Raw genomic sequence first — 24,155 nt, 5'->3', positions numbered from 1 at the left:
AATTATCTGTGATAATTTGATTATTCAGTTCGTATTTGGAGTTCAGATTCTTCTTCCCAATGTGTAGGACAGAGCATTTGCTGGTTGAGATTTGGAGTTGCCATGTGTTAACAAAAGTGCCTCTGGGAACAGAAAACTACACATACACATATATTATCTAAACATACATACATACATATATATATTTATTTATTCATTTGTCCAATATACAAATACATAGGAAGAAAAATAGACATGTGATAATATAAAAGAGGGTGAAAGTGAATGTTATCTACAAAGATTATTGTTGTTATATCATTGTTTTTCTTTATTACGTATCTCAAAGCGTTGCCTAAGAGCATGCAATATGCTTCCTGGGATTTTCTGGTGTTTGTCCCGTAAAGCCTCTATTGCCCTTTGAGTCTGTTGGAGAGGTGCAGTGGCATAGGGTGGGATCGGATGCAGAAAAGAAAGGGGGGGGGGAAGGTGATATAATTAGATTAATGTTTCAAGAACTATAGAGAGAACATTGCAGAATTAAAAGAGATTGACTCTTCTATAGAACAGACCACATATTTAAGCATACTGTATATTGTTGTGAGCCACCCTGAGTCCATGGGTAAGGGGTTGCATACAAATCCAATAAATAAGTAAGTAAGTAAGTAAGTAAGTAAGTAAGTAAGTAAGTAAGTAAGTAAGTTCCAATTTATAGCAAAGAACTTTCTTCCTATTCCTACTGATTTCAGATAAATCACAAATTATTATTATTATTATTATTATTATTATTAATTAGATTTGTATGCTTTGTATTTGTATTTAAACCCCTCCCACGGTCTTCGGATGAGCCAAAAATCAATCCACCCTACCCTAAGTTAGGGTAACAGCTTGCGTGCTAGAATATATGGTTCAGTTTAGAACAACTTCTATGCTTGCATTCAGTAGTATAATTTTTTAAAAGAAAATAGAACCTGGATGCCTTTCATTTAATTTGCTCCTTACTGTGGCTTGTTGAGTAAACCACAATTGTCTGGATTCAGCACTTACTTGAAAATGTGAATTTCAGTTTAGATGGCATAATATCTGGTTTTTCAGAACATGCTTATCCCAAAATAATTTAATTATAACTGTATAGGCTATGTGATCAGTGAAGGGCTACAAACATTTTTACTACTCACACTGTGGGCGTGGCTTATGCAGAACACCCTGCATTTTCTTTCAACATCTTTCTGTGCAAATTGAGTGCTCCGGGGTGGAGCTCCATTTTTACTACCCCACTGCGCCCCCCCCCTTGTCCGGGCAGCAGCCCACCCCATATGTGACCCTATAAATCTCGCAGCTGAGCTTCCCTCTTGCATTCCGTGTCCAGCCCATTGTTACTCAAAGGCAGTGTTTCCCAAACTTGGAAATTTGAAGATGTCTGGAGTTCAAGTCCCAGAATTCTAGGAATTCTAGGAATTGAAGTCCAGACATATTCAAATTGCCAAGTTTGGAAAATCCTGCTCTGAAGAAAAAAATTCTCCATTCCATTGATTAGAGAAATAAAGGGAAAGGTGCTCTAAGGGCTATAAAATGCTATACAGTGGTCTCTCGATTTTCGCGGGTTCGAACTTCACAAAATGGCTATACCACGGTTTTTCAAAAATATTAATTAAAAAATACTTCGCTGTTTTTTTCCCTATACCACGGGTTTTCCCGCCCGATGACGTCATACATCATCGCCAAACTTTCGTCTGCCTTTAATGAATATTTTTTAAAATAAACTTTAATAAACAAACATGGTGAGTAATAATCTAAATGGTTGCTAAGGAATGAGAAATTGCAGTTTAGAGGTTTAAAGTGTTAAGGGAAGGCTTGTGATACTGTTCATAGCCAAAAATAGTGTATTTACTTCCGCATCTCTACTTCGCGGAAATTCAACTTTCGCGGGCGGGCTCGGAACGCATCCCCCGCGAAAATCGAGGGAACACTGTAATGTGACTCAGTTGAATCACTTTGTCATCTTAACACATATCATTAATGTGGTGATGTTTACCAGGCTGAACAGGAGATACATGGAAGTCTTGATTGCGGCTTGGATTTGTGAAGGACTGGAAGGAATTAAGAGTTGAATCCCAGCAAGGCAGATGCATTATTATACTTAAATCATCTGATTACATGCAAATTTTGTCTAATGGTTACAGTCATACAAAAAGAGTTGATATGCAATTGGGCTTCTGCTCGGACAAGAGATTGGAGCTGTGCCTCAAATGGTCTTCAAGAGATAAGAAAGTTATACCTATTCTTGGACTAGATCTTTAAACAGTTACTCCGGCCTTTGTTATTTCGCAAAATATTTTCATTGTTTCTGTGTGAAGATGCCATTTAGGACAACTTAGAAGTTATAGTTGTTCTTAGGGCTTTAGTATGACGGCTATTTGATAAATGTTTTCATTTAAGCAGGCAGCTATTGAATAGTTTGAAAAGTGTTGTTTAAACAGTGATGTATGGAAGGATGTATGTATGATAGTCTGACATTGACAAATGCACCAAGCACTCAAATATAATTCTGCATATCTAAGTACAGTGGCACCTCTACCTACAAACGCTTCTACTTGCAAACTTTTCTAGATAAGAACCAGGAGTTCAAGATTTTTTTGCCTCTTCTCAACAGCCATTTTCCACTTACAACCTGGAGCCTCCGAAACTGTAACCAGAAAAGGCAGGGAGAAGCCTCTGTGGGGCCTCTCTAGGAATCTTCTGGGAGGAAACACACATTATTTGCTTTTACATTGATTCCTATGGGAAAAGTTGCTTCTTCTTACAAATTTTCTACTTAAGAACCTGGTCACAGAATGAATTAAGTTCGTAATTAGAGGCACCACTGTAGTGTGTTTCAATAATTGTGACTATATTGTTATAATTTCATGAATGAAGTGTGAATCTGAATGTATATTTTATTACCTTATAATAGAATACACTTACTTTTTCAGCTAATTTTTCAGCAGTTATATTTGGATCATACGGAATTGGTTTTCCAATATGGGTTATAAGTTTAACTGGAAATATTCCATATGATGGAAAGGTGAACCATTGTATTCGCTCAGAGAACCATCTCATCGGTCCTGGGTACAAGATTAAGAAAATTTCAGAAATATATATTAGCAGCCTGCAAAGAGATATGTATTAGTCTTTCCAGAAGCCTATATTTAAATATTAGCAATTTTTAGTAGTAGTATTGGAACTTACTAAAGTAAAGGTATTCCAGTTGAAAAAAAAATATAGCCTAAAAGTAATAATATTCCTGAGAATACATAAAGTTTTACTTACTTATATTTCCATATGTTATATATCCTTCTCTAATATTTTGTGTAAACACAGGGACGATTGGCTAGAAGAAATAAAAGAAACAAATAATGAGACTATTTTAGTTACTATACATGAAAAGAATGAAACATATTGTTCAGACATAAGTTCACACAAACCTTATTTCTTAACTAATTCCAGATATAACTAATTTATAGCTAAAGAAAAAATTCTGAGTATAGGAGATAAATTTCACTTGATGAGTTATTATATGGTTTGGAATACAAACGATTAACCGAGATAAATGGTTTTAAAGACTTAGACATTTTTGGCAAAAGATTAGAAAGCATTGATATACAAAAAATTAATACCGATAAAAGGAACAGTTATTCCAAGATATTATTTCTTGGGTGAAAATATTTGTGAACAAGCTTAAATGAATTAGGTGAAGGAACTGGACATTTGTAGGAACGATAAGGACACAGAGGCAGAATTTGACTTCCTATGAGGCAAGGAAAACTAACACATTTTTTTTCTGGATTGCAGAATCCAGAACATTGCACATTATGATTTTAAAGAGAGCTGGATCTAAGTTGTGGACTGCCAGAACTCTGTGGAATAAAGATGATTCAGAGTTTGCCCATATATTTTCCAGAAAGTTGATTTTGTGAGTAGGTGGTGAAATAAATGACCCAAGACGGGTAAAACCGAAAGAGATTTATTCTTCTTCACTCAAATGTAACACTATCCTTGAACCGCTACTAATGTATCTAGGTGCGAACTGAACTGAAGAGGTGGCTTCCGATATTTATTCTTCTTTTCTCTGCCAACGGCTGGGCTGACAGTGTTACAATTCTCCCGCTTAAATAGAACAACCAATCAGGAGGATACATTCAAATTTGAGCTATTTACATTTAACTATTTACATATTCAACAGGCGGCAACAGCTACTAACAAGCAACTGGAAATCCTTTTCCTAACCATAAGTGTAGATTTAAATGTATTTTGATCAAATCTCATTTTTATAATCACTAGGGAATTTTACTTTTTCACTGTTTCATTAAGATTGAAAAACCATTACAACTGTAGGCTTGCCATTTTCCTTTGTTTTGTATTTTTTAATTTTTTTTCCACCAAATTTACATAAACATCCATACCTATACCTGTTCTGCCGGGCTCATGGCACGAGCCCCCAATTAAGTGCAAACAGAGAGAGTCAGACACACACATGTGAAAAGTCAAGAACACTGTTTTTATCGAAAGTAAAATAGAAGCAAAACACCCTTTTGATAGTCAAAGGGCTCACCTTCAAAGCAACAGACTTGAATGCAGCGAAAAACAAGAAACAAACACAAAGCAATTAACAAGCAGTTGTGAAGACAACACAGCCACTCTCCTTCAAATGTTTTCAACTCACACACATGACTATAGTTTAGTTTCAGAGTCCTGGTATCAATGCAAAGAGAGTCCTTGGAGAATCCGGAGACGAAAGCCACTTCCTCTTTCACCGAATGGATAAACTTCCACACTCGGAGGCCAAAATGCTGCCAATTTAACGGCAGCCCCAATTAGTTGAACTGCACTCAACCACAGGTGAAACTCCCTTAATTTGTGTAGTATTTACGCAGCTGCTCTTTCCTAGTCATTGCCCTGTGGCTGCGTACGTCAATGAATGTCTCTTCATCTGAATCCAGTGAGGATAAGGAGGATGATAAATTACTCCCTAATGGGCTGTCTGTCATGACCCCCTCTGAGGATCCCATTTCACAGTTACTCCCTGCTTCCGACACTTCGCTGTCTGAAGCAGTCGGCAGTAAAACTGGCCAATGACACTGGAAGGATTCACCCACATCCATTTCCACAGTCCTTGGGGCAGGAGCTGGCCCAGAGCCAACCACAACATATACCATATTATCAAAACATCCATAGTTATACATTTATATCCAAAATATCATAAACATATATTCTTACTCTTTGCTCCTTTCATATTTTTATTTCCTGTCAGCTTTCCTTCTATATACTCATACTACTTCCCTCCCTCTATCTCCCTCTTCCCCTCCACCTTCTTTCTCTCTCTCTCCCTTGTTCCTACTTCCCTCCTCTCTCTCTTCCCCTTTCCTTTCTACTTCCTCTTCTTCCCTCTTATCCTTCCCTGAGTACATTTAATCATGATCCCTTTTACAGTTAGCAGACAAGCAGTTCAGAAATCCTGGCTTCGTTCCAATATCGGAGCTATTCTTAAAATGATATCTTTCCTTTTATCCATATTTATATACTGTAGGTATATCTATTATTATTTGCTTCTTTCTTCCTATTTTAATCACTTGGGTTTACCAACTTTAATTTTCAACTTTCTTCCAAATAGATGGCTGTAGTTTATCTTCCAGACATATTCATTATCTTTTATACCTCTTAATTTTAGGCCAAATCCACCCTCTTCTCAATTTAAATCTTTATTCATCATTCATTTTTTGAATTCTATCATTTCTAAATGCCCTAAATTTCTAATTTCTTTTCTTATTTCATATCTCCCTTACAACTTTATTACTCAATGCCTCTCTTCTCCACTGCCTCTCCAAGGCTGATCTGACCTGGTTCCGATTGCCTTCTGGCCCCTGTCCTATTGCTCTCCTATATCTCCTATACCTTTCTTCTATTCCTATATCTCTTCTTCTATTCTTTCATTGATATGTTCTATTACTATATCTTCTTTTCTATTATTTCTTAGATATATTTTACTATAGATATACTTAGATATATTTTACTATAACCTTCATCATGTATTTTACTATGTGTGTGTGTGTATATATAACCACTAAAACTCTCATTGTGTATTGGACAAAATAAATAAATAAAATAAAATAAAATAGTCTTCAAACAGCTGGGATTCAAGGTTCCCCGCAGAGCATGAGGGATGCCTGTACCGCTGTGACATCCCCTATCCTTGGTTTATCATTTTCCAAGTGAGTTAATCTTCAATCCATTTAAAAAGAAAGGAAAATGTTCCAATTTTATAAAATGTTTATACTTTTGCAATATGGAACAAAGGCATGATTTTAGAGTTATATTTGGAAAATGTTTAAATGTAAGGCTTTGTCAAACTGATTGAAAGAAAGAGTTTGATATTAATTAGAAAGAACTTGTAATGTGTGAAAAATCTGTGGTTTATATTTCAAACTCAAAAGGGTAATTATTATAGCACAGATGGATACTTTAAATGAAATATAAGAACTATGGTTTTGCGAAGGGTTTGATATTTTTAGCTTTTTACTGAAATCAAAACTTGTTATTAAATAAGAACAAATGCCTTTGAATATAATCAAAACAAACTTTAAGATGGACTTAAAAATTCTAACCTACAAGAGATGGAAATACTACATTTGGAAGTTAATTGGAGGAGCATTTAGTTTTGTTTTTGTTTTTTAAAAACACTCCTTTCTTTTCCTATTTTCCTCCCAACAATAACCCTGTGTTGTAAGTTGGGCTGGATCAGGACTAGCCAAAGGCACATATTTTATTATTAATAAGGATAAATGAATATATAGATCTCAATTTACAGAAAAATAGAAAATAATCAATGTAAGGTTTAAATGTATCAAAATTTTAAGACAATTTATTTTAGTAAGAAAAAAATGAAGTTGTTTTGTGTATAAATTTCCAACTAAAATTAAAACTTTATTAAGGATAAGGTAGATTTGGGGTGGACATTTATTTACATGACTTTCAACTAAGAATTTATGACCCAAAGGACAAGAAAATATTGTTTTATAAATGACATATAGAAAGATCAATGGCTTTGTCTTATAAAAATTGAATGGAGTAATCTCACCACAACTGAATAGAATATCTCAGAAGAATATTAAAGTCACTTAAGGCAAATTGACAAGACTTTTCTTTGAATTAGATCTAGATGGAGGCAGAAATCTGGCAATTCAAAAATGTATAGTTATTTTACTGAAAGACATAGATTCTTCTTAGGAATATTTATTTATTTATTTATTTATTCATTCATTCATTCATTCATTCATTCATTCATTCATTCATTTATTTGATTTGATTTGATTTGTATGCTGCCCCTCTCTCAGGACTCAAGGTGGCTCACAACATATCAAAACAATATACAGTGTACATAGCTTAAAATCCAATTAATATAGCTAAAAAATATTTTAAAACCCTAATAACATTTAAAAGCATTCATTCCCATTCGCACAGCAAGACATCCTCACACTCATCGGCCAGGTGACTAGGGTCTAATGGTCCCAAGCCTGGTGGCACAGATGGGTTTTTAAACCTTTACGGAAGGCGAGGAGGGTGGGGGCAGTGCAAATCTCTGGAGGGAACTGATTCCAGAGGCCCGGGGCCCCCACAGAGAAGGCTCTTCCCCTAGGTCCTACCAAATGATATTGTCTAGTTGACAGGACCTGAAGAAGGCCAACTCTGTGGGACCTAACCGGTCACTGGGACTCATGCGGCAGAAGGCGGTCCTGGAGGTAATCTGGTCCGATGTCATGTAGGGCTTTATAGGTCATAACCAACACTTTGAATTGCGTCCGGAAACCAATCAGCAGGAATGGCTGTGTTCTGGATGATTTGAAGTTTCCAAACACTCTTCAAAGATAGCCCCATGTAGAGAGCATTGCAGTAGTTGAACCTCGAGGTGATAAGGGCATGAGTAGAGACTCCCTGTCCAAATAGTTGCACCAGGCAAATCTGAGCAAACGTCCTCCTCACCACAACCAAAAGATAATGTCCCAAAGTTGAGGGGGATACCCAAGTTGCGGACTCTCTCTGAGGGGGTCAAAATCCCCCCCCCCTTAAGGTAATGGACATACAGATGGAGGTGTCCTTGGGAGGCAGAACCACAGCCACTCTGTCTTGTTGGGGTTGAGTCTAATCCTGTAACACCCATCCAGACCCTAACAGCCTCCAGACACTGGCATATCACTTCCACTGCTTCACTGGGTGGACACGGGGTGGAGATGTAAAGCTGAGTATCATCAGTATACTGATGATAATTCACCCCGTGCCCAGGGATGATTTCACCCAACAGTTTCATGTACATGATTTGAATTTCAAAGAACTTGGCTACAAGGATTTCTCTAGTCATAATATTACAAAAACCTTTTTGGATCACAAACATGTGAGTTTGACTTATAAAAGAAAATCTTATTCTTTTTGATGGGGATTAATGAAAGGTTGCTACTTAAAGAGCAATAGTTGAGGAGTGTAAGGAGAATTTTTTTTTTTGTTGAAAATATTTATGTAAAGGCACAAATTGGAAATGGATTCACATAAAGTCTTTTTGACATTATTTTACACAACATAATATAAACTTTAAAAGGAGAATTAACTTAGAACACAATCTATTTTGGAAAAATGAAACAGAAAAGAAAGAAAATTACTACTGTAACGCTCTCTACATGGGGCTACCTTTGAAAAGTGTTCGGAAACTTCAGATCGTGCAGAATGCAGCTGCGAGAGCAATCATGGGCTTTCCCAAATATGCCCATGTTACACCAACACTCCGCAGTCTGCATTGGTTGCCGATCAATTTCTGGTCACAATTCAAAGTGTTGGTTATGACCTATAAAGCCCTTCATGGCATCGGACCAGAATATCTCCGAGACCGCCTTCTCCTGCACGAATCCCAGCAACCGATTAGGTCCCACAGAGTCAGCCTTCTCCGGGTCCCGTCAACTAAACAATGTCGGTTGGCGGGCCCCAGGGGAAGAGCCTTCTCTGTGGTGGCCCTGACTCTCTGGAACCAGCTCCCCCCAGAGATTAAAACTGCCCCTACCCTCCTTGCCTTTCGTAAACTCCTCAAAACTCACCTTTGTCGTCAGGCATGGGGGAATTGAGATATTTCCCCTGGGCCTATATAATTTATGTATGGTATGTTTGTAGGTATGTCTGCTTAAAAATGGTTTTTTTAAAACTATTTTAAATTTTAAATTGTATATTATAAGATTTGTCATGAATTGTTTTATTGTATTGTGAGCCGCCCCGAGTCCATGGAAAGGAGTGGCATATATATATATAAATAAATAAATAAAAAATAATAAAATAATAAAATAAAATAAAATAAAATAAAATAAAATAAAATAAAATAAAATAAAATGAAATAATAAAATAAAATAAAATAATAAAATAAAATAAAATAAAATAAAATAATAAAATAAAATAAAATAAAATAAAATAAAATAAAATAAAATAAAATAATAAAATAAAATAAAATAAAATAAAATAAAATAAAATTCTGTAGAAATAAGTATTACTCAACAAATTCGGCCCTTGCAGTGAAATTATCTATGGTACCAATGAAAATTAAGTGTGTAGATGAACCAGGAATGTAGTTAGCATGTGAATAATAAAATGAAAAAGAAGAGAAAATAATATTGCAATTAGAATAGAAAATGGAAAATGTTGCCAATAAAAACAAAATCCATGAATATTATACGAAAGGGGCAGATATGGATAATAGAAGTATGTTTAAACAAATCAAATTTTGTTTAAACATACAGAGGACAGATTTGCCATTTCCTGGTCTGTCAAATCTGATTGGCAGTTATAAATAGATAAATCTGTTCATTTGCAAATAGGTAAAAAATAAATGAAAGATATGAAATAGAAGCATAGCATTTACAAATACGTATTGCAATTAACATCAACACTAGGAAAAAGGATGTAATGACAAATGGCTCACCACTTTTGCACTTATGGCTATATGAGCAAATCCTTTCCGTTTTCTCCAAATTAGTTTGTAATGGTTATTTCCATAGTTCTGCTCTCGCAGTCCTCCTGGTGCAACCATCATCTGGTGCCCTTGTTTCAGAAGGTTTATACACTTTTCTCTTGTGGGATTAATGAAGCCTTGGATTGTAAATATCAGATTTAATCCTGCAAAAGCAGACCTTTAAAAAATCATTCAGTTCTCACTTGTAAAAGTACACATGTTTTTTCCAACATGATAATTCAACTAAGTTTAAAGAAGAAAAATTGAATATCCAAAGTCAATGAATCAATATCTTTTGAAAATAATTAAAACTAAACATATCATTTTTTTTACCTGGTAGACAAAAGAGAGTATGATCTATCACAGAATACAATAATTTCCCAGTAAGTCTATAAATCTTATGGGCAAAGAAGTAGTTGTCAATTGGTTGGGCTCCGTGGTAATAAACAAAGATCGCGGGTTCTTTTGGTAGATTTTCTATTCCAGAAACCTCATAACCTGTTAAAGGTGGAACAATGAAATGGGTTCAATATTTTTCACAAGATCTCCTCAAAAACAAAACATGATCATATAGAAAAAACACTTTTTTTTGTTTAGCCTTCTTAGCTTACTTGTGAAGCTAAATACAGTATTTTAAATCATATGTCATTTCTGGAACAATACGCTGCCACATTGATCAATCAAAACATCAACATCAATCAGAATCTCCTGAAACGTATTACTTTGTGCCCTGACATATTCCTTCTAGTTTCTTATAAGTCACTTGGATTGATACCAATTAAACTGATATAAAACTTAACTTTTATCTTAAATATTTCAATACAATTTTAGGTTATTTTGGCCAAATGGCCAAACATTTTTAAAAGACAATTTTGGCATTTTGGTTTTTAAGAATCACTAACAGACATATTAAATGTATAATGTCTATAATGTGCCATGCCAAACCATGATAAATGCTTCAGCATTTAGATTAGTATAAAATGTAAAGGAGTCAACTTTTATTAAACAGTGACTAAACAGACTGAAACCTTTGGACCTTACAGGTAATCCATTTACAATCAGAATTGGACCCAAAATTTCAGTTGTTGAGTGAAGCAATTGTCTAGCAAACACCATGTCACCACTTTGCTCATTAATAAGGAAGTTTTTAGTTGCTGAAGCATTTTTACAAAAACTGAATAATAGATAAATAAACTCTTTACACCTTCAGTTTTCCATTCAAATTCAATTAGATTCAGTTGCACATGAATGCTGGTTATGATTGGCCAGAAGACTGATGCCTATGCCTGAAAGTCAATCTCATCCCTGTCTAAAGAGTGGATTAAGTTATACTTACCGTGCAGTATTTTGCCATGCCACTTAGCTGCCACTGTCAAAATTTGTCTTGTCTTGTCCCATTTTTTACTCTCGATATCATCTGGCAGATTGCCAATTTTTTTCCATATCAAAAGTATTACACCGTAGATATACACGAATGACAATCCAAATGCAAGGGGATAATATAAAATTATCACAATTACTATAAAAGTTAAGGGATATACGATACAGCCTTTACATCCTTCCAAAATGCAAGCTGACCAGAAGGTTTCATTTCCTAAGGTATAATATATATTTTCCTCTGTCATGTTTGAAAACAGATTATATAAATATTTCTTCCTGGAAAATAAAAATAAACATACCAGCATGTTTTAATATGAGCTCTGAAGAATAGCAGAATGCTAGAATGCAACTGCATATAAGGTAATGACACTTTCAAATAGTCTTATAGAGAAGATTGGGCTAAGAGATGGTTAAAGAAAATCATGGCTTAGTATAATCAATTAGATTACTGATCCTTTCAATCAAAAATTAATGGCACAGTTAGACTCTTTTTAAAAAACTAACCAAGAAAGAAAAGGCTAAACGACCTACTCTATTGATTCTCTACATCAACGACCTCTGCGATCATATCACAAGCAACTGTGTTCTTTTTGCCAACAATGTAAAACTCTTCAACACCACTGACAACACAGCTATTCTCCAATGCACTTGCAAGGAGAGTCTAATGTGGGTAATTCTCTAGTCTCATTGGAAGGGACTGAGTTTAATTTGAATATTGGGGAGGTACCGCCCCCAGCCCATCAGTCAATAAACCTCAGTCGCAGTAAAGGGACTTTGAGTTTTCTTCTCTCGAACATTTCGTTAATTTAAATAATATTTTCAGCGATATTTGACTTCACAAATAAAATCTTTCTAACCATTGATCAACAGGTAAGAACCCTTCAAGCAAAATAGAGGTAGAATAGGGCTGACACCCTCCACGGGTGTCGCCCTCTTGGCTACCGCTCCTCCCCCATGAGGCCCTCAACTCACTTGAGAGGAATGGAAACATGAGGGTGGGAGAGAGCCACCAGGTAGCTGACCTCCGTGGTCACACTCGGAATGTTAAAATGCGGTTGACATCGGAGGGGTCCGCCCCTCCGTTGAATATACCGCCGCCGGAATACGCATCGAGGCTTCGATATCGGAGGATTGCAGCATTCTTCAGAGCCTTCGTAAGAGCCGATACTTGAGGACGATGGGAGGGACTATCCACCCAAAATGCTTAGCTGGGCCTCAGATCAGGCGGGAAGCCCAAAGAGAGCCTTCAGTTGCTTCTTGCCTAGACCAGGGGTCCCCAACCGCCAGTCCGCGGCCCAGTACCAGGCCGTGGGGCATGGTGCACTGGTCAACACTTTCACACCTGCCCCAATGTTCCTGCTAAGGCGTGTGGCCACACGACCCATAACATTTTCCCGCATAGCTTTTTCTAAGGGCGCGCAATGGGAGGCGCCAGCTGCCCCCGGCCACTGTGGATGTGCCGGTGCTGGTGCCAAACCTCCCTGCCCCCCGCCCCAGGCGCCTCTGGCCACCTCGCACCCCTGCGCTCCTACTGCTGCCCGCCCGATCCGCCCCTCTCTCTGGCTTTCTCCTCTTCCACCTCCCGCCTTGGGGCGTGGCTCCTCCCGCAGCGGTGGCAGCTGCAGCTTCTACTCCTCATCCAGCCGCTAGCGAAGGGGATGCGAGAGGGGCAGGGCAGGTGTTCTCTGAGCACTCCGGAAGTGCCCGCCCTACCCCTCTCGAGTTGCAGCCTTTTCGATCAGAGCGCTTTCCCCGAGTGCTTCCGGTACACCTCAAAATAAGAAAAACCTTCCCCCACCTCCAGAGAAGCAAGGAAGAGAAAGAAAGAGAGCACAAGAGAGAGAGAGAGCAACAGACAGAGTGAGGTACAAAGAAGAGGGAGAGAGAAAGAGAGATAGCAAGAGAGTGAAAATGAGAGAGAGAAAGAAAGCAAGATAGAGAGAGAACAAGAGAGAGAGAGAGAGAACAGGAGAGAAAGAACAAGAGAGAGAGAGAAAAAGAGAGCGAGAGCGAGAGAGCAACAGAGAGATAGAAAGAAAGGGAGAAAGTGAGAAAAAGAGAGAGAGAAAGAGGAGGGAGAGAAAAAGAGAGAGAAAAAAAGAAAGAGAAGAGAGGAAGGGGGAGAGAGAGGAAGCAAGAAAGAGAAAGAGAGAGAGAAGAGAGGAAGAGAGAGAGATAGAGAAATGATAAAAAAGGGGAGAAAAAAGAGAAATGAGAAAATGATTGAGGCAGACAATAAGAGGAAAGAGAGAGAAATAGAGAGAGAGGTGATTCTTGATTTACAGCATATGGCACCCAAGTAATAATAGAGAAAAAAAACCCAGCCCTCACCTGTCTTTGGAAATGGTTCAAGAGTTCACACACACACACACACACGGGTGGGAGAGGGATGGAAAAAGATAGGAGAAGTGAGAGAGGGAAGGAAGAGGGAGAAATGAGAAACAAATGAGACAGAAAAGGGGAAGAGACAAGAGAGGTACCCAGAAATGAGAACAGTGGTAGAAATTTGAGGAGGGATGATTGATTATTAAATATGGTTTGATTATGAAATATTGGTAAAAGATATATTATGTGTTGTTTAATATTAGGATGTATTAATTTAAAAAAAATGGATTAGAATTTTAGAACTATATAGAATTACATAGGTAAAATTAATGGAAGGTACATATGATAAATAAGGGGTTTATAAAAAGTATAATTTATATATTAATTGATGCATTGGTGTTCAGATAGATTTTCATAGTATTACTAGATTATATAGTACTATGATGGCGCCTGATGGATCCAGAAGGCTTTCAGAAGGTACTTGGGGCTCTTCCAGATGCACTCATCCACAGTTCAGCAGAGTCTCTGGCTGAGGCCTGGAACAAGGCTGCAGCAGAGGCCCTTGACCGAATTGCGCCGCTGCAACCTCTCCGCGGCACTAAACCCCGCAGAGCTCCATGGTTCAACGAGGAACTCCGGGAGTTGAAACGCCAGAAGAGACGTCCAGAGAAGCGATGGAGGAAGAGTAAGTCCGAATCCGATCGAACACTTGTAAGAGCTCATATTATGACTTACAAAGTGGCGCTCAAGGTGGCAAGATGCGCATATCATGCCACCTTGATTGCATCAGCAGAATCCCACCCGGCCGCTCTGTTTAGGGTAACCCACTCCCTTCTTAACCAGGGGGGAGTTGGGGAGCCCTTGCAGAGTAGTGCTGAGGATTTTAACACGTTTTTCGCTGATAAAATCGCTCGGATTCGAGCGGACCTCGACTCCAATTGTAAAACAGAGTCGACTGACAACGAGTCAGTCGAGGTGACTGGGGCTAAACATCTTTGTCCATCTGTCTGGGAGGAGTTTGATTTGGTGACACCTAAGGAAGTGGACAGGGCCATTGGAGCTGTGTGTTCTGCCACCTGTCTACTGGATCCATGTCCCTCTTGGTTGGTTTCGGCCAGTCGAGAGGTGACACGGAGCTGGGTCCGGGAGATTGTCAACGCTTCCTTGGGGAGTGGGTCCTTTCCGGCCCCTTATAAGGAGGCACTTGTGCGCCCCCTCCTCAAGAAGTCTTCCCTGGACCCAGCTGTACTCAATAACTACCGTCCAGTCTCCAACCTTCCCTTTATGGGGAAGGTTGTCGAGAAGGTGGTGGCATTTCAGCTCCAGCGGTCCTTGGAAGAAGCTGATTATATAGGTCCTCAATAGTCTGGATTCAGGCCCGGCTACAGCACAGAAACTGCTTTGGTCGCGTTGATGGATGATCTCTGGCGGGCCCAAGACAGGGGCTTGTCCTCTGTCCTGGTGCTTCTTGACCTCTCAGCGGCTTTCGATACCATCGACCATGATATCCTTCTGCATCGGCTGGAGGGGTTGGGAGTGGGAGGCACTGTTCTTCAGTGGTTCTCCTCATACCTCTCTGGTTGGTCGCAGTCGGTGTTAGTGGGGGGGGGGTCATAGGTCGACCTCTAGGTCTCTCCCTTGTGGGGTGCCTCAGGGGTCAGTCCTCTCCACCCTACTATTTAATATCTACATGAAACTACTGGGTGAGATCATCCAAGGGCATAGGGTGAGGTATCATCAAGACGCCGATGATACCCAGTTATACATCTCCACCCCATGTCCAGCCAACGAAGCAGTGGAAGTGATGTGCCGGTGCCTGGAGGATGTTGGGGCCTGGATGAGTGTCAACAAACTTAAGCTCAACCCAGACAAGACAGAGTGGCTGTGGGTCTTACCTCCCAAGGACAATTCCATCTGTCCGTCCATTACCCTAGGGGGAGAATCACTGGCCCCCTCAGAGAAGGTTCACAACTTGGGTGTCCTCCTCGACCCACAGCTCACATTAGAGAAACATCTTTCAGCTGTGGTGAGGGGGACGTTTGCCCAGGTTCACCTTGTGCACCAGTTGCGACCCTACTTGGACCGGGAGTCACTGCTCACAGTCACTCATGCCCTCATCACCTCGAAACTCGACTACTGTAATGCTCTCTACATGGGGCTCCCTTTGAAAAATGTTCGGAAACTTCAGATCGTGCAGAATGCAGCTGCGAGAGCAATCATGGGCTTTCCCAAATATGCCCATGTTACACCAACACTCCGCAGTCTGCATTGGTTGCCGATCAGTTTCCGATCACAATTCAAAGTGTTGGTTATGACCTATAAAGCCCTTCATGGCACCGGACCAGATTATCTCAGGGACCGCCTTCTGCTGCACGAATCCCAGCTGCTAGTTAGGTCCCACAGAGTGGGAATGTCGCTTGGCAGGACCCAGGGGAAGAGCCTTCTCTGTGGCGGCCCCGGCCCTCTGGAACCAACTCCCCCCAGAGATTAGAATTGCCCCCACCCTCCTTGCTTTTCGTAAGCTGCTTAAAACCCACATCTACCATCAGGCATGGGGGAATTGAGACCCTCTTCCCCCTAGGCATTTACAATTCTATGCATGGTATGTATGTATGTATGTTTGGTTTTTTTTTATATTAATGGGTTTTTAATTGTTTCTAACATCAGACTAATATTGTACACTGCTTTGTTGTTGCTGTTAGCCGCCCCGAGTCTCCGGAGAGGGGCGGCATACAAATCCAATAAATAAATAAATAAATAAATAAATAAATAAATAAATGATAAAAATGTAAGAAATGAAGATTTTAAAGCATGGATTGAGCTAATCCCCAGGACTGTGGATCTGGCAGAATGGTGCCTGGAACCCAGACTATTTCAGGAAATATTTATTTATTTATTTATTTATTACTTAGATTTGTATGCCGCCCCTCTCCGAAGACTCGGGGCGGCTCACAACATGTAAAAAACAAATCATAAGCAATCAGACAATTTAAAATATTTAAATATTTAAAAAACCCCATATGCTAACAGTCACACACACAGACATACCATGCATAAATTAAACGTGCCCAGGGGGAGATGTTTCAGTTCCCCCATGCCTGACGGCAAAGGTGGGTTTTAAGGAGTTTACGGAAGGCAGGAAGAGTAGGGGCAGTTCTAATCTCCGGGGGGAGTTGGTTCCAGAGAGTCGGTGCCGCCACAGAGAAGGCTCTTCCCCTGGGGCCCGCCAACCGACATTGTTTAGTTGACGGGACCCGGAGAAGGCCCACTCTGTGGGACCTAATCGGTCGCTGGGATTCGTGCGGCAGGAGACGGTCTCGGAGATATTCTGGTCCGATGCCATGAAGGGCTTTAAAGGTCATAACCAACACTTTGAATTGTGACCGGAAATTGATCGGCAACCAATGCAGACTGCGGAGTGATGGTGAAACATGGGCATACCTGGGTAGGCCCATGACTGCTCTCGCAGCTGCATTTTGCACGATCTGAAGTTTCCGAACACTTTTCAAAGGTAGCCCCATGTAGAGAGCATTACAGTAGTCGAACCTCGAGGTGATGAGGGCATGAGTGACTGTGAGCAATGAGTCCCGGTCCAGATAGGGCCGCAACTGGTGCACCAGGCGAACCTGGGCAAACGCCCCCCTCGCCACAGCTGAAAGATGTTGTTCTAATGTGAGCTGTGGATCGAGGAGGACGCCCAAGTTGCGGACCCTCTCTGAGGGGGTCAATAATTCCCCCCCCCAGGGTGATGGACGGACAGATGGAATTGTCCTTGGGAGGCAGAACCCACAGCCACTCCGTCTTATCCGGGTTGAGCTTGAGTCTGTTGACACCCATCCAGGCCCCAACAGCCTCCAGGCACCGGCACATCACTTCCACCGCTTCGTTGACTGGGCATGGGGTGGAGATGTAAAGCTGGGTATCATCCGCATATTGATGATACCTCACCCCATGTCCTTGGATGATCTCGCCCAGCGGTTTCATGTAGATGTTGAATAGCAGGGGGGAGAGGACCGACCCCTGAGGCACCCCACAAGGGAGAAACCTAGGAGTCGACCTCTGGCCCCCCACTAACACCGACTGCGACCGGCCAGAGAGGTAGGAGGAGAACCACTGAAGGACAGTGCCTCCCACTCCCAACCCCTCCAGCCGGTGCAGAAGGATACCATGGTCGATGGTATCGAAAGCCGCTGAGAGGTCAAGGAGCACCAGGACAGAGGATAAACCCCTGTCCCGGGCCCGCCAGAGATCATCCATCAACGCGACCAAAGCGGTTTCCGTGCTGTAACCGGCCCTGAAACCCGACTGCTGGGGACCTAGATAATCGGCTTCTTCCAAGGACCGCTGGAGCTGGAGTGCCACCACCTTCTCGACAACCTTCCCCATAAAGGGAAGGTTGGAGACTGGACGATAGTTGTTAAGTACGGCTGGGTCCAGGGAGGGCTTCTTGAGGAGGGGGCGCACAAGCGCTTCTTTATAGAGTGATGGAAAAACTCCCCTCCCCAAGGAAGCGTTGGTAATCTCCTGGGCCCAGCTCCGTGTCACCTCCCTGCTGGCCGAAACCAACCAGGAGGGACACGGATCCAGTAAACAGGTGGCGGAACTCACAGCTCCGATGGCCTTGTCCACTTCATCAGGTGTCACCAGATCAAACTCTTCCCAGACAGGTGGACAAGTACGTGCCCCAGTCACCTCGACTGACTCATTGTCAGTCGACTCTGTTATACAATTGGAGTCGAGATCGGCCCGGATCCGAGCGACTTTATCAGCGAAAAACGTGTTAAAATCCTCGGCACTACTCTGCAAGGGCTCCCCAACTCCCCCCTGGTTGAGAAGGGAGCGGGTCACCCTAAACAGAGCGGCCGGGCGGGATTCCGCTGATGCAATCAAGGCGGCATGGTACGCGCATCTTGCCGCCTTGAGCGCCACTTTGTAAGTCTTAATAAAAGCTCTTACAAGTGTTCGATCGGATTCAGACCTACTCTTCCTCCATCGCTTCTCTAGACGTCTCTTTTGGCGTTTCAACTCCCGGAGCTCCTCGTTGAACCATGGGGCTCTACGGGGTCTAACGCCTCGGAGAGGTCGCAAAGGCGCAATCCGGTCAAGAGCCCCCGCTGCAGCCGTGTTCCAGGCCTCCGCGAGAGACTCCGCCGAACTGTGGACGAGTGCCTCTGGAATAACCCCAAGCGCCGTCTGAAAGCCCTCTGGGTCCATCAGGCGCCTGGGGCGGAACATCTTCATTGGTTCCGCCTCCCTGCGGGGGAGGATTGGAGTCAGGAAGTCAAGCCGTAGTAGAAAATGGTCTGACCATGACAAAGGCAACACTTCTAAGCCCCTTAGTCTCAGACCATTACTCAATTGCTCGGAAAGGAATACCATGTCAGGTGTGTGCCCTCCCTCGTGAGTCGGACCCTGAACTACTTGAGTCAGGTCCACGGCTGTCATGGTGGCCATGAACTCCTGTGCCAACCCAGAGGTTTCGCCGAGTGACGGCAGATTGAAGTCCCCCAAGACAATAAGTCTGGGGAACTCTACCGCCAACCCGGCTACCTCCTCGAGTAGCACAGGCAGGGCTTTTGACACGCAGCTGGGAGGCAGGTACGTGAGAAACAAGCCCACCTGAACTCCTAAGTCCAACTTCATCAAGAGAGACTCGCAACCCGCTATTTCCGGAGCAATGAGTCTACGCAGGCAAAGGCTCTCCCTGGCTACAATAGCCACTCCTCCCCCCCTCCCCTGGGGTCGCGGTTGATGCCATATCTGAAACCCGGCTGGGCAAATTTCAGAGAGAGGAACACCTCCCTCCGGGCCCAGCCAGGTTTCAGTAATACATGCCAGGTCGGCCTCCTCATCCAGGATCAAATCCCGGATGAGGAGAGCTTTATTAACCACCGACCTGGCATTCAACAGCAGCAACCTGAGCCCAGGGCCAGAGTTACACTCATCACCAGTACCCAAGATTGGGCTCACAGAGCCAGAACAGGGGACCGTTATTAAGCAACGGTCCCTCGTTCCCCTGGAACGGCTAACTCTGTGGCCCCCGCCATATCTGCCTCTCCCCAGCAACACAGGGATATTCCGACCCCCTGCCACCCCAGAGATCGGTGCCCCTCCCTCTCCTGTCTCCCGGGCGTCAGGTGGGCCAGACATATCATTCACACTACTATCGATACACTCATCCATACCATACCCCCCCCGCCCCCGCCCATCCAATCGTACCAGTCATTCCATTCGTAACCACAAGTATGTTTATCCCAGTCATTCATTACTTAAAGCCCCAATTTCGTTAAAAATCAATTAAATTAATAATAGTATAAAAAGACAGTTAACAGCAATTTAAACACTAAAAACATTAAAATATAAATATATAAAATATACGCTAAAATTATAAGTTAATATAAAATTGATATCGATGGTAGTATAAACAGATCTTTAAAAAAAACTCTTCAATCATCAGAAGTTAGTCAGTCCAGGCATGATGTTCTTCTAGTCTTCAACGGTCTTAGGTCTTAATCTAATTTAAGAGAGTCTTGGTCTTAATTTCTCTCTTCCTGATGTCTTTTTTAAAACAGTCCACAAGGGGGCGAAGTTCTTCAAATATGCAATCAGTTTGGTACCCCAGTGGTAGACCTCTTTGCCACGGCCCAGAACACACAACTTCCTCGATTCTTCTCCTGCTTCCCTTGTCCGGGAGCAGAAGGGGTGGATGCCCTACACCAGTCGTGGCCACCAGATCTACTTTATGCGTTTCCACCAATCCGCGTCATACAGAGAGTGATTCGAAAGAACAGGCCAAAATACTACTGATAGCCCCATATTGGCCTCACCGGGCTTGGTTCGCGGAATTGAAAGAGCTCTCCGTCTCCCCGTGCTGGAGGACTCCAGACCACTTGGGCTCTCTCAAACAGGGGAACATCCTTCATCCGGAACTGCAGTGGTGGCAACTGACCATGTGGTACTTGAAGGGGATCGCCTAAGGTGTCACCAACTGCCAGACACGGTCATTGCCACTATGCAAGCAGCGCGCAGACTATCAACTAAGCGCATTTATCAGGCCATATGGTCAACCTTTTGTGACTTTTGCAGAGTTCAAAAAATAGATCCACAGACTGCTTCACCTGAGATAGATCTAACCTTTCTTCAGACAGGACTAGATAAGGGGCTCGCCCCCAATACTTTGCGAAGACATGTGGCGGCATTATCTACCATATTAATCCAGGATTTCTACCGCCCCCTGACATGCCACACTTGGATTAAGGATTTCTTAAGAGGGGCCTCCAATATCCGACCAGCGAAGGTACATAGATACCCAGTTTGGGATTTGTCCTTGGTACTGCAGACTTTAACAGGGCCCCCTTTCGAACCAATTCGAACAATTTCCTTACGTTTTATGTCAATCAAAACTGCTTTCTTAGTGGTGATCACATCAGCCAGGCATGTGTCAGAAATATCAGTCTTGTCAGTGCGACCTGATCTCTGTTAATTTCACCTGGACAGAGTCATATTATGACTGGACCCGGCTTTTCTGCCTAAAGTAAATTCCTGGTTCCACAGGGCACAGGAAGTTGTTTTGCCAGACTTTTGTACTCACGGCACGCACCCTTCGGAACTGAGGTGGTACAAATTAGATGTGCGATAGGCTCTAAAGATATATATCCGCAGAATGCAACCATTCAGAACTTCTGAATCCTTGTTTGTGTCTTTTTCATCTCAGGCCATGGGTTCCAAGGTTTCGTCTCAAATCATCAGTCGATGGCTATGTGACTGTATTGCAGAATCATACAAGGCAAAAGGTCATCAGATCCCGCAGGGGATAACTGGACACTCTACCCGGCCACATCAGCAGCATGGGCTACGCAGGCGTCCCTCAAAGCTATCTGCAGGGCAGCCACGTGGGCGACTCCATCCACTTTAATAAAACATTACCGCATTGACTCATTTGCCTCTTCAGAGGCGGCTTTTGGGAGGCGGGTGCTACAAAGGGTGTGCTCAACTCCAGCGTCCCTGGTCCAGCCTTCTCCCTCCCTATGATTTAAGCTTGGGTATATACCACATTGGACTCTCCTTGCAAGTGCATTGGAGAAGAGCCGTTGAACTTACTTGAACAGTCTTCTCGATGCACTGCAAGGAGAGTCCAAATCCACCTGGCTTTGGACCAGGACTACTAGTTTCTTTATCTGGTTGATGAGTTTAACGTTATCTTGGCTTTTTTGTTGTTCAGTAAAAAGGTTTCATGGTTTACTGCTCCTTTGTTTTGTTTTTGACTGAGGGGCTAGGGGGCGGTACCTCCCCAATATTCAAATTAAACTCAGTCCCTTCCAATTACCCACATTGGACTCTCCTTGCAGTGCATCGAGAAGACCGTTCAGGTAAGTTCAACGGTTCTTCTCCAAAAAGACCTTGACTCAGTTTAAAATTGGTCTAACAGCTGGCAACTTCAAATATCAACCAACAAATGCTCTGTCCCCCACATTGGCAAAAAGAATCTGAACTTCATATACAAACTAAATAAACATAATCTCACAGATAACCCCCACTCAGTAAAAGGCCTTGGAATACTAATATCAAATGACTTAAGTGCCAAAGCCCACCGCAACAATATCGCCAAAAAGGTTTCTAGAGTTGTTAATCTGATCCTACTAGATCTTACAAAACTTTCGCCAGACCCATCCTCGAATACAGCTCATCTGTCTGAGACCCATACCACATCTCGGACATCAACACCTTCAAAAATGTCCAAAGATACTTCACCAGAAGAGCCCTTCACTTCTCCACTTGAAACAGAATACCCTACGAAACAGGACTTGCAATCCTAGGTCTAGAAATCTTAGAACTACGACACCTTAAACGTGATTTAAGTATTGCCCACAAGATCATATGCTGCAACGTCCTACCTGTTAGCGACTACTTCAGCTTCAACCACAATTACACAAGAGCACACAACAGATTCAAACTTAATATTAACCACTCCAAACTTGACTGTAAAAGATATGACTTTAGCAATCGTGTTGTTGAAGCGTGGAACTCATTACCGGACTCCGTAGTGTCAACCCCTAACCCCCACCATTTTACCCTTAGACTATCCATGATTGACCTCTCCAGGCCAGTAAGGGCCGTGCATGAGCACACTAGTGTGCCTTCCATCCCCCGTCCTATTGCTCTCCTATATCTCCCATACCTTTCTTCTATTCCTGTATCTCTTCTTCTATTCTTTCATTGATATGTTCTATTACTATATCTTCTTTTCTATTCTTTCATAGATATATTTTACTATGAGTATCTCCTCTATAACCTTCATCATGTATTTTACTCTGTGTGTGTGTGTGTGTGTGTGTGTGTGTATGTGTGTATATATATATATATATATATATATATATATATATATATATATATATATATATATATATTTGTCATCAGGCTGAACACGAAGCTTGGAAACTTCAGCCTGATGATGGTGAATGTGATTTCACCGAAACGTCGCATAAACATGCAAAATATTACACAGGGCAAAACCCGAACTCAGAACAATCTACATATATATATATATATATATATATATACACACACACACACACACACACACACACACATATACATACACACACAGAGACACACACACTAAAACTCTCATTGTGTATTGGACAAGATAAATAAATAAATAAAAATAAATAAATCCTTCCAAGATTGGTAAAATGAGGACCCAGATTGTTGGAGACAATATGCTGACTCTCTGTAAACCACTCAGAGAGGGCTGTAAAGCACTGTGAAATGGTATATAAGTCTAAATGCTATTGCTAATATACAATTTTCTGCAAAATGATTCTATAGCACTTCATCTGATGCCCCAAGTCCCTTAGAAATGTTAATGAAAATGGGCAATTCAATTGAATTTCCCTCAGTATAAACGTTAACTTATATATTAATAACCCCTCATCAGCCAACCTTTCTCCAATAAAATATTATTCTCAATTCCGTATCAAAACGTTAAAGGAGATGCCTCAGGCTTATAAACAGAACATAGAAAATAGAAAAATAAAAAGCCCCTTCCAGTACCCCTCCCCTTTAATAAAAGACGATGAACTTGGTTGCCTACCAGTTAATGATCTCTTTCACACAGCTTGCTTGGAAAAGCAGTTTTGCTCTGATGCAATATGTTTTTAAATGAACAAATGTTATGTTCTCCTCCCTCAGAGGGTGGAGTGAGAGAAAAATTAATTGGAAAAAATAATGACCTAGAATTAACCAATGTTTTAGCCAATGCCAACCAATGTTCATCTTTAATGGAAGAACAAGCAGCTTAAGAAATGAGAATTAAGTCTTCTCTAACTGTTCTCATGGTGCCTGTATTTAATGAAATACAGGTGACTCCTTCTTTGGTATTCTGCTGACATTCTACTTGATTCAGCAGAGGCAGATTTATCTAAGTCTGAGTCATGAGACCCTTTGGGGCCTATAA

At 41.6% G+C, this 24,155-nt stretch overlaps 1 protein-coding gene across 1 annotated transcript; it reads right to left on the bottom strand.

Annotated features, from left to right (window-relative positions):
• LOC139164977 (DGAT1/2-independent enzyme synthesizing storage lipids-like) lies at positions 1-11,648 on the bottom strand. The gene is made up of 6 exons (XM_070747763.1): positions 11,331-11,648; positions 10,328-10,492; positions 9,965-10,158; positions 3,286-3,346; positions 2,941-3,080; positions 1-402 (listed from the first exon to the last, which is right to left on the bottom strand). Exons 1-6 carry the CDS (start codon positions 11,617-11,619, stop codon positions 295-297), a joined length of 957 nt encoding a protein of 318 aa, XP_070603864.1. The 5' UTR covers positions 11,620-11,648; the 3' UTR covers positions 1-294.
• Positions 11,649-24,155: the final 12,507 nt, after the last annotated feature.

This window comes from Erythrolamprus reginae, chromosome 3 (assembly GCF_031021105.1).
Source record: "Erythrolamprus reginae isolate rEryReg1 chromosome 3, rEryReg1.hap1, whole genome shotgun sequence".
Lineage (NCBI taxonomy): Eukaryota > Metazoa > Chordata > Lepidosauria > Squamata > Dipsadidae > Erythrolamprus > Erythrolamprus reginae.
Note: the sequence above shows the minus strand (reverse complement) of the source record. Positions and strands in the feature narration are given on the sequence as shown.